This window comes from Crinia signifera, chromosome 2, assembly GCF_055691185.1.
Source record: "Crinia signifera chromosome 2, ASM5569118v1, whole genome shotgun sequence".
NCBI lineage: Eukaryota > Metazoa > Chordata > Amphibia > Anura > Myobatrachidae > Crinia > Crinia signifera.
This window is the reverse complement of record NC_139218.1, coordinates 18,796,529-18,808,460: the sequence shown is the minus strand read 5'-3', so window position 1 is coordinate 18,808,460 and position 11,932 is coordinate 18,796,529. Positions and strand designations below refer to the sequence as shown.

Genomic DNA, 11,932 nt, shown 5'->3' with positions numbered 1-11,932 from the left:
GGGGGATTATACGACGGGGATCGCTGAAAACTAGCTATCCTCGCTGTTTAACCCCGCACCGTCCGCTCACCCTATTCAACGCGCAAGGGTCCCGGCTATTGCAGGTGCCCGCTGCATTTAGCCGCGAGCCTCGCTGTTTTAGCAGCGCATACGCCTCCAAAAATCTAGCGAGGGGGGAAACGCCGTGTGGCAGGGGGTCAGTTGAATACTGATCCTGTTCGCTGTCCCTGCTCGCTGTCACAGCTCGCAGAAAGCATTGAATACACCCCATTGTGTCAGTGTCCTGTCCCCTGATGGAACTGTCTTTATTTACCAAGCATTTGCCCTAAATTGCATTGTACTGTAATTCGTTATTTTATTGTTTTTCTCTCATCTATGTATTGTCAGGCGCTGCGGAACCCTTGTGGCGCCATATAAATAAACGATGATAATAATAATAATTATAATAGATACAGTGGATAAAGATTGAGAGATGTAGATATAGATAGATACTCGGTGCTGCCAGCAGGGGGCGCCCGATCCTCCCTGTCTCCCCCCGCCAGCCCCTGGAGTAGTCGGTAGAAGTTTGCTATAAGTTTGCAGAACTTTCCCCGGACTCCTCCCCGCTGTATCCGCCTGTCCGGCCCCGGGCACTGGCTGCTGCATGGTGGGGATCACAGGACCCAGTGACCGGTGCGTGCTGGATTTGCAGCGCCCATAGCAGGCATGTGTTACCCGGTCATCCAGCCTCTGTGAGCCCCGGGACGCGGCACGATGCTGGGGGCCCTGGTGCTGCTACTGCTGGGGGCCGCCCGCTGCGCCTCCGCCACCTTCTCCTTCCCGCTCCGGATCTCCCCAGCTCAGGTCAGCCAGCCCCGGCCCGTCTCCCCGGCTGCGCCCAAGGACATAGTGGGGCTGTCGCTGGCCTCGGACCCCAGCGGCCGGGTCAACTTCATGGCGATGGTGGATAACCTGGAGGGGGACTCGGGGAGAGGCTACTACCTGGAGCTGGCCGTAGGGACCCCGGCACAGAAGGTAAGTGCCCGGCTGCACTGTGTATGGGGGCTGTCTGACCAAGGGCAAGTTACTATCTATTAACCTAAGGGGCCAGCTGGCTACTTACCCGGTGGGTGAGGGACCAGCTATGTATAGTGCGGCCACTTACCTCGGCGAGTGAGGGACCAGCTATGTGTAGTGCGGCCACTTACACCAGCGAGTGAGGGACCATCTATGTGTAGTATGGCAACTTACCCCGGTGGATGAGGAGCCAGCTATGTGTAGTGTGGCTACTTACCCCGGTGGGTGAGGGGCCAGCTATGTGTAGTGTGACTACGTACCCCGGTGGGTGAGGGGCCAGCTATGTGTAGTGTGGCAACTTACCCCGGTGGATGAGGAGCCAGCTATGTGTAGTGTGGCTACTTACCCCGGTGGGTGAGGGGCCAGCTATGTGTAGTGTGACTACGTACCCCGGTGGGTGAGGGGCCAGCTATGTGTAGTGTGGCTACGTACCCTGGCTGGTGAGGGGCCAGCTATGTGTAGTGTGACTACGTACCCCGGTGGGTGAGGGGCCAGCTATGTGTAGTGTGGCTACTTACCCCGGTGGGTGAGGGGCCAGCTATGTATAGTGTGACTACATACCCCGGTGGATGAGGAGCCAGCTATGTGTAGTGCGGCCACATACCCTGGTGGGTGAGGGGACAGCTATGTATAGTGCGGCCACATACCCCGGTGGGTGAGGGGACAGCTATGTATAGTGCGGCCACATACCCCGGTGGGTGAGGGGCCAGCTATGTATAGTGCGGCCACATACCCCGGTGGGTGAGGGGCCAGCTATCTATAGTGCGGCCACATACCCCGGTGGGTGAGGGGCCAGCTATCTATAGTGCGGCCACATACCCCGGTGGGTGAGGGGACAGCTATGTATAGTGCGGCCACATACCCCGGTGGGTGAGGGGCCAGCTATCTATAGTGCGGCCACATACCCCGGTGGGTGAGGGGCCAGCTATGTATAGTGTGGCCACATACCCCGGTGGGTGAGGGGCCAGCTATGTATAGTGCGGCCACTTACCCCGGTGGGTGAGGTGCCAAGCTATGTATAGTGCGGCCACTTACCCCGGCGGTTGAGGTGCCCAGCTATGTGTAGTGTGGCTACTTACCCTGACTGGTGAGGGGCCCAGCCCTTTATGGTGTGCCTGCTTAACCCAGGAGTTAATTCTACATGCTGTGGCTTCTAACCCCAGGAGATCGCTTGTGGAGTAGTATAACAATGTTTTGTAATAATGTCCTATGAAGTGGACAGTAACCTGTACAATATGTGGACTTGCTGCAAGCAGCGGTTCAGTCAGTGGCCCATCTGAAATAAATGGAGTAAACTGTGGAAAATGTAAAGAATGAGCAGGCAGGTGACTATGTTGGGTCAATGTGACATTTTTCTAGTTTACGTAAGCGTTTTCGGGATCATCCATCCAAAGCTGAGCAATCACCTAGTAAAGAATGCAAGGGAGGTAGTGCTGGGTGGGCAGTCAGATCTGATAGATGTTAATGGCCGAAACTGAGGCAACAGCGCTAACCACTGCGCAAAAACGCTCCACCCTGTGTATAGAGGAAACGTTTTCCTGGCAATCACATAGGTGGATATTTTATGATGGTGACATAACTTTTTTATTTAGATGAGGTTAATAAACCAGCATTACGGTGTAGGGAACAATGTTTCTGTGTAAATACGGAAGGTAAATCGCCAAGGACAATAACGCTAATTTCACGAGCAGCACGCTGGCCAGGTGAGTACATAGAAATGTTGGGCAGGTCCCGTCAGTCAGACGTTGTGTCATTTCACAAGGGGAAACTTTTTTGGATATTTTCACATTTCCCTTATTCTAGAAAAGCGGTTTCCGAAACTTCCTCAAATTATCTCTCCCTAGACATGCTCTCTGTAGGCCAACAGGCAGGGCACTGCCCATTCTACAAGGATGCCATCCCAAATGATTTGGGATGCGTTACGGAAGATAAATGGTGCTCCAGCAATAGGCTTCTAAATTTTTTAAAAATGACAGTTAGTGGTGAATTGGCTGGAGCACCATTTATCGTACGCAACACATTCCTGCTTTAGCCCCAATTTGTCTGCTTTAGCGCCAATGGTCGATCGTCATTTTATCCCATACATTACCAGATCTTCGTATTGGGCACCCAATTGCTTGGTTGGACAGACCATTTGAAGTTGCGTAGCCAGCTAAATGATGTATTTTTTATTTTTGAGCCGATTAATTATTTTGCCACACCACACTGCGTTTGCATATGCCCACCCACAAGGTGGATGGCTCAGTGAGTGAAATCTAGTCCTGTGATCAAGAATGCCCCCCACCCCTCACCTATTAAACACACCTCCCAATTGAACAAAAAATGAACCCACCACTGAAGGGGTTAAAGCGCCAATCATTGCGTTATCTTTTCAAGTAAAAAAAATGCAAATCGTATTTTCTTTTCAGTGTTCTACTGATCCGTGTCCGGTGTTTCTCTCGGTATTTGATGCCTTATTGGTCCGTGTCGCGTCTCGGTACAAAGAGATTAGAGGGCTGCTGTGTAACTAGTTAATCCTGATAATTATCATATCCTAGAAGTGACTTCTGAGAGTAGGTGCTAATTATATACAATTGTCACCTCAGAGCCGCTAAGCACAAACTAGATCTTTGTAGTATAGTGTGACAGTGCCGTTATGTCTTGTGTGTGTGTGTGTGTGTGTGTGATATATTCTGTGTATTGTATACGCCAGGGTTTCTTTAACAGTTCTCACTGCAACCTGCCAGTCCAGGTTTTATCGCTATCTATGATTCGGCACAGATGACTTGGTACTTGTTTCCTAGCACGGCCACAATCGTGAGTAATCGTGTCCCTTACTTAAGGGACACGATTACCCACGATGGACCCGATTTCTTTTGAAATCAGGTCCATTTTGCCGGCTAGGATAAAATATCGGGGGCATCGCGTCGGTCGGGACCATTAACATTGGTCCCGACGCGACCGACGCGATGCCCCCGATATTTCCATAGACTTCAATGTTAAAAAATATTTTAACATTGAAATCTTGTCGGGAAAGGTAAAATATCGGGGGCATCGCGTCGGTCGGGACCATTAACATTGGTCCCGACGCGATGCGACGCGATGCCCCCGATTTTTGCATAGGATTCAATGTTAAAATTTTTTTTAACATTGAAATGGTGTAAAAATGTGAAATGGGTCCATATGACCCATTTCACATTATAGATGTCCCCGTCGTCGCCCCACGATAGACGCCAACCCGAAGCGTGGCGAGCGCAGCGAGCCCGCGAGGGGCGGCGGTACGCGTCCTCCGACCTTTTCATGCCCTACTATCCACTAGGGCGTGGAGTGAGAATAGAATAGTGTGGCGAGCGCAGCGAGCCACCGAGCCCGAAGCGTGGCGAGCGGACGCGGATACCTTCACAGTTATACGCGTCCCCTTGCGGGCTTCACAGGTGTCCGTGGCGACGCGGACACCTGTGAAGCCCGCGAAGGTACGCGTTTACCTGTGAAGGTATCCGCGTCCCCTCGCGGGGCTCGCCACGCTTCGGGCTCGGTGGCTCGCTGCGCTCGCCACACTATTCTATTCTCACTCCACGCCCTAGTGGATAGTAGGGCATGAAAAGGTCGGAGGACGCGTACCGCCGCCCCTCGCGGGCTCGCTGCGCTCGCCACGCTTCGGGTATGCGTCTATCGTGGGCTGCTGTTTACGCGCTTCAATTTGGGGGGGTTGGGAATTTTTTTCATTGAATACAATGTAAAATTGGGTCCCAGGGACCCAATTTACATTGGATTCAATGAAAAAAATCGGGTCAAAAATCGGTCGGTCGCGTCGATCGCATCGCATGCGACCAAATCGCATGCGATGCGATCGACCTGATTTTTTTCAGCACGACCACCCCGATCTTAATCGGTGTGGCCGTGCTAGGAAACAAGTACCGATGACTTAATTATACCCCTTTCACATCGCACAAAATTACCGGGTTCATGCTGGGTCGACCCGGTAATTGGTGCGATGTGAAAGGGGTTGCGGGTTACAGCTAACTGGTAGCAATACAAACAGGGTAAATAGAAGGGTTCTTACCGGTTCGCTACTGTGCAGTGTGAACGGGTTCCATCAGGTTGAGCGACCAGTTTCCCGTTCACACTATGGAGGAGGCAGCACCATCTCTAAGTGCTGCCTCCTTCCCCGCCCCCCGATGACGCTCCACCGCGCCCCCTCATGACGTCCGCGAACCACCAATATTGCCGGTTCGCTTATGCGATCTGAACAGATGCAGGGTCGCACCGGGACTGAACCTGCATTTGCTGTCTGAAAGCGGTAGAGTGACAGTAAATTTGGTTGTACTGTTTGTACACAAGCAGGGATATCTTGTCCAAACTGTGGCCCTCCAGCTGTTGTGAAACTACACATCCCAGCATGCCTTGCCACAGTTTTAGCATTCCCTAATAGTAAAACTGTGGCAAGGCATGATGGGGCTTGTAGTTTTACAATAGCTGGAGGGCCATACTTTGGACGGATCCGATACAATTTGCCGGCGGTCGGAATCCCGACACTGGAATCCCGACCGCCGAAATCCCGACAAGGGGGGGGACATGGATCGCCCCCCCCTTGCGGGCTCGCCACGCAGCGGGCCTGGTGCCTCGCTACGCTCGGCACGCTATTTTATTCTCCCTCTATGGGTGTCGTGGACACCCACAGAGGAAGAAAGTTTCGGGATTTCGGCGGTCGGGATTCCAGTGTCGGGATTCCGACCGCCGGCAAATTAACTGCATCCCACTTTGGACATGCCTGCCTCAACAGATGGATATATGGTCGCTTGGTTGACACCTCAAAAGGTTGATGGGGCCATTAAGTTGACAAGCATTAGGCTGACATGAAGGTTGACAGTCAAAAGAGTCGGCATGGGTTATTCACGCTGTTGTGAGCCAACAGGCGGTATTTCATACCCTACCATCCACTAGGGCGTGGAGGGAGAATAGAATAGTGTGCCCGAAGCATGGAGAGTGCAGCGGTGCACCGATACGGTGTCCATGTCGACTGTCGTCATTCAGTCAAAAAAGAGAAAACCCCATGTTGACCTTTTTGAGATGTTGACCTTCCTGTGACTGACCCATACTCAACACATGGCCTGTTGGCCTGTGTTTTGGAATCAGTGAAGAATCACTGCTGAGGGTAAAGTTGCAGGTTATACATCGGACGTGTGGGGGATTATCTGTGGATCTTGAAGACCGAACTTCCTGCTTCTAGCAGAATGTCACACGTTAGATACACTTGTATGTAACATTATGTAAAACCCGTAGGCGGTGTGTATTTTCAGAGGAGACCACCTGATCCCAATTTATTAAATGATTTAAAAAAGAAAAACATCCACTGAAATGGAATATTCCTTGCACGGCATTCTGGGTGAAACGAGTCCAGATACTTCGCTATGCAAATATTTACCCTCATTGACTCTTGGACGGCCCTGTGTTGCCGCTGCTGATCGGGAGCCTGTAAATAGTTTGAGAAACAGTTTTTCATGTTCATGCAGGTTACAGCTGCGTAGCTGCGGGAGATTATTCCAAATGGGCATCGGCGTCGCTTGAAAGTTCTTGTGTGTTTTTGTTGTGTTTTTTTTTTTCCAAATTCGCGGTGCTAATTTTAAATATAGATAGATATTCAATATAAGTAGACGGTCCAGCAACAAAAAAGTCTGAAGAGGGCACTCGCCAATCAATGCAAAAAAATCAAGAGGGGTTTATTGTACAGATGTTACATATTTAATGTTGGCGTTTTGAGCCTAAACGGGTCATTATCAAGACAGGTCAAGAACAGCAGAAATCCAACAGGGAGGTCAGCAGATTATTGAATATATAAATATAATTTTCTTGGCATATATAATGGGAGTGTGTAAATGGCACTGCTGCCTATGTGATAAATTCCACTAGTGGGAGTGTCAGTCTAACAAGTCTCCTACACTTATCGGGCTCTCCCGAATTACTTTTCTACCGTAAGTTCTATGCGAATAAGGATACATTTTCCGTTACATGTAACCTGGTTTTGAACAGTTTCTAGATGGCTGACAGGGACTAATATGGACTGATAGGTTTTGCGATGAGATCTAGTACAAAAGTATGTTCTGCACGTACTTCTTGTACTAGATGTTATCTCATCGCAAAACCGAGATGCGATATTGTATACAATAATTGTATCGTGTATGGGCACCTAATACCCCTTTCACACGGCAACTCTTAAACGGTAATTTGCCTGTGTTTAGTGTTTTAAAACGGGTAGAGCTGCAGTGTGAAAGCTCCATGGTGCTTTAATACTGCTTTCACATTGCCAAAACGTTTAAGACCAGGTATTTTAAACCAGTATTTAAACCGGGTCTGAGCCACTTGACCCCTTTCACATTGCAGGTGAAAAATGGTATATTACGGTTTTAAACCCCTTTCACATTGCAGTAAATACCAGGTTTCATATGCGCATATTTAATTAGCAGACCCGCTCATTAAATATGCATTGCGCTGTCTCAGTGTTTGCGCTCCCTGAGTCCCATATACCGGTTCATTTACTGGTTATTTGTAACCGGTAAATGCAGACTGGCGCTTTCACACTGCAGCTCTAACTATTTTAAAAGGCTAGAAAATCGGCAATATACCGGTTAAGAACTGCAGTGTGAAAGGGGTATAACTGTTTAACAAATACCGGTATTTCAGAGCTGATTTTTTGGCAGTGTGAACGGCGCTTTCTGAGGCTTGAAACTGTTCCTTGGGCGTTAAACGGGTTGAATGTGTGAATAGTATTTCATACTATTTAAAACTGTTTTCACCTGCAATGTGAAAGGGGTTTAGTGGCTCAGAGTCGTTTTAACGCCTTGAGTGGGGGGGGTTTGCTGGGGCAGGTTTGTCCTGCCCCAGCAAAACCCACCACAGGATGCAGGAAGCCCCCCCCACACACACACCTCCTTTCCGGCTGTCACAGTCAGTAGTGACGTAAGCGGCATGCCTGGGGATGGTTGCGGCGGCTCAGGGGGACTCGGGCGCCTGAGCACTCCCGAGCCGCCCCGACCATTCCCGAGCACACGTCACTGCTGCAAATGGCGGCAGGGGAGCTCCGGCGTAGGATCTCCAGAGGGGAGGGGTCCCCTAATGAGGTTAGGATAATTTGTTCTACAGCATTATGGTCGACAGTCATTAGGTTGACACCGATAGGTCGACATGGGAAAGGTCAACATGGTTCTAGGTCGAAAGGTCATTAGTTCGACATTGTCTAGGTCAACAGTCAAAAGGTCGACATGGGGTTTTTCACTGTTTTTTGACCTGAATGTCAACACAGTCAACATGGACTCGCTGCGCTCGCAATGCGTCGGGCACGGTGCCTCGCTGCGCTCGGCTCACTATTTTATTCTCCCACCACGCCCTAGTGGATGGTAGGGCATGAAATACCGCCTGTCAGCACATGTCAGGTCAAAAAAACAGTGAAAACCCCCATGTCGACCTAATGACTGTCGACCAAATGACCGCATCCCCCCTAAAGGTGGTGCGCCTCTGGATGCACCTACTGCATAGTGGTATGCCTGGAAATTTTCTGGGACAGCCCGCTGCGGCAATTTCCGGGACTGCTCACTCAAGTGGTTAAATACTGTTTAAAAATAATGGGTGTAATACCCTTCATGTACATATGTATATAGACCACACATTGTGTGTTGTGAACTATAGTAGTAATTGCTGGGGGATGTTATTTGATGGGGTCACAAGGACTGTTCCGTGCCCAAAGGCTGATGGTGGAGGACAGTAACATTATCTCCACAGCTGGGATAAAGACTGTATATGAGCCTTGTATGCAGTGGGTTAATAAAGTTATGGTGCGCGTGGATAGCGCTGCTGGGACAGTTAACGGAGGGAAGGGAGAAGCGCGTGAGGAGAGAGTTAATATAAGAAGGGAGAGAGAACCTTCGAGAAGGGCACGCAGTGAGGGGGTTAACGGAGGAATGGACATGCAGAGCAACGCAGCATAAGAGAGACGGAGAGCGGTGCTGTGTACGGGGGAGTGATTACCTCGTCCCTGGGCTGATAGAGGAGAGAACGGAGAACTGATAGCTGGCATCCCTTCGGGTGGTGGACGGAGCGGATCAGCCGGAGGGGAAATCCTTCCCAGTATCGTCACTCCGTGGGCGGCGCTGAAGAAGTCGCGTCATCTACAGTCAGGCCGGGAGTCTGATAGGGAGTGAGGTGCGTTACCTCCCATCCGGAGGCGGGGTGAGTCCGGCCCTCATCCAGTCAAGCCCAAATCTCCCTAATAGGACAACGAGGGAGGGGCTAACATTAGGAGGGACGAGGGGGCTCAGGCAGTCAGTATGAGAGCACTGGCATAAACTATTAGCCGGGGGAGTGTCTCCCCATATGGTGTAAACGCAGCTGTGGTGTATAGAAGCGGAGCTAAGCCGATGCTGCGCAGAAAGAAGTGACAGTGCGCAACCTGTGCTTATCCTGAGAGGAGTTATTGCTAGAGACACCATATACTGTATACTAGTTGACCCTGTATCATAAGTATTAAAGCCTGGGGACTGGCTGGACACTCAAAGTTCTCCCTCCATATATCATATACCTCAGCGAGCGGCTAACTGAAGGGAGAGTATTACACTGATTGTGGCGAATCATATTCAACTTCCTAACATCTTATATAGCCACACGCTGGCCTGGAGAGAGTTAAACCCGGCTTAGGAGCCTGGGGACACCTCTCTGTCCAGTTCAAGCCAGGGAGCAGCTTTTGTGACCATTCCGGTGGAGATTAGGCTATCGCTCCATATATCCATAGCGAAACCCGGTGAATGAGCCTGGGGAAGCTAGCTAATGATAATACGGCACTACTGACCCTGGCACCTGATAAGCTCTTCCAGGGACCTATGGCTAGACAGCAGGGACGCAGACTCTAGAGGCAGTCATCACCATAATAAAGAGGATACAGCTACTTGTACCGATTAGTATCCAGCCCCCAGTGGAGACTACGTATTACACATAGCCCATGGATAATAGTCATTAAGGGAAAACCAGATATAAGGGACCAGGAGTACTATAGGAGGATCAGTACGGCAACAATACTATTTTGGATTACTCCACAGAGCTAAACCCGGTTCTCCACGAGCCAGGGGACGCTCTTTATAGACTGCATCCATATCGTTACTTACACCACAAAGGAGCCCACTACATACTTACTTGGGGGCATAAATGTAGGGATAATTTGACTGGATTACAGACATTGCTACATGAGGTCACCTATAAGTGAAAGAAGTAGCTTATATATGTAAAGTATAAGAAATGATAATACCTAGTGGTTAATATTGTTACCCAATAATATGATTATCGTATAATAGCGTTTTTAAGGTGTATCGGTATATATGTTAAAGTAAGATACTTGCCCCTTGCAGGATTCAGGCTATACGCCTAGGAGTACTGTATCTCCCAGTTCCAGGGAAAGGGTCATAAATTGAGTATTGTGTGTGTTATAATACTATTTGTCTATATATCTGATATCTTTATATGACCCACCAGTTTGGGTAATGTATCCGGTGGCATGTTGTACTTACATGTGTATAAATAAATTGTTCAGTTGTTAAATCTCACCGAACCTTATTCAGGGTGATTCCCCAAGCTCACCCCGCTAGTCGTCAACGACTAAATATAAATAAGTGATTGATAGTCGGTAAAACCGACCCTGCTTGGGGTGGAGGCACATTACAAGATTGTGGAAAACAGCGTTACATCTGGAGGCACTGCTGAGATCAACCGAACCAAAATGGAACTTATAACTTCCCAAGAACTCCAGGAGTGGATGCAGCTCCATGGATTATTTGTGGACTGTAGTTTTGCTATGGCAGGAAAGTTTGACAACCTGGCTGATGAAGAAATTCTAGAAGAAGTCGATAAACTATATGGAGTACGTCGACCCAAATTGGTCGATAAAAAATCCAGAGGTGAAGAAGGAGATGTGTGGGCAGTATTGATTACTAACCTTAACAAATTGGATTCTACCTTAATACCGGCTCAGATTATAACTTCACAGTCACCCACTCAAAGGTGGAAGATTATCTGGCCTGAAGGTGCAGGGGAGGAACAGAGAGAGATACAAATGGACAGTTATGCTACCCATGCTGGAAATGGAGAAAGGGGTAAGGCCTCCCATACTAGTCCGCACTTAGCTACTGAGGCAACTCGGGAACCAGATCAAGACCCGTCGGTGGATAAAGTATTGGATCGAGTAGTTAGTCAGATGGAAAGGTGGCATTATGAAGGCGGATATAGGCGATTACGCATATTTTCGGGATTGGTACCAGTTCCGACGGGAGAAGAAAATTATGAAGCATGGAGGGAAACTGCTACACAGCATTCAGAAGAATGGCGATGTCCGGAGCATATAAAAAAACAACGCATTGTAGAGAGTCTTAGAGGGCCGGCCATGGGCATTATACAAGCCACCAGGAGGAGTAATAGTAATGCTACGCTCAAGGATTATTTCGATGCCCTAGACTACTCCTTCGGAACATTAGAGGATGTAGGAGATCTATTATCTAGACTTAATCACACATACCAAGAACCGAATGAGACTCTTACTAATTTCATCTATCGTCTAAATAAGATTCTGTATAAATTATTAGACAAAGGAGGAATTCAGGGGGCAGAAATGGATGAGAAAAGACTGAAGTACGTGTTGCGGGGAGCTTTGACATCCAACCCAGTGGCCCAACGGCTTAGGTGTACTATATCCAAAGACAAGGCCCCGACTCTGAGTGAGCTAATAAAAGAAGTGAAATTGGAAGAAGTGCAAATTGAAAACAGAGAAAAGACCCTCAAAAGAGTCAAGGTGGTAATTCCAGCTACTGAAGTACCTCTAGCCTCTGACCGGTTATACCAGCTTATGGAAGAGCAAAATAAG

The 11,932-nt window shown here is 49.1% G+C and overlaps 1 protein-coding gene across 1 annotated transcript in view; it reads left to right on the top strand.

Moving 5' to 3' along the window:
• The first annotated feature begins 520 nt into the window (after positions 1-520).
• The window catches only part of BACE2 (beta-secretase 2), a 46,438-nt gene continuing 35,026 nt past the window's right edge, over positions 521-11,932 (top strand). The window contains exon 1 of the mRNA XM_083171668.1: positions 521-1,014. Coding sequence (XP_083027794.1) covers positions 754-1,014 — 261 coding nt within the window. The 5' untranslated portion in view covers positions 521-753. The remainder of the gene's footprint in view (positions 1,015-11,932) is intronic.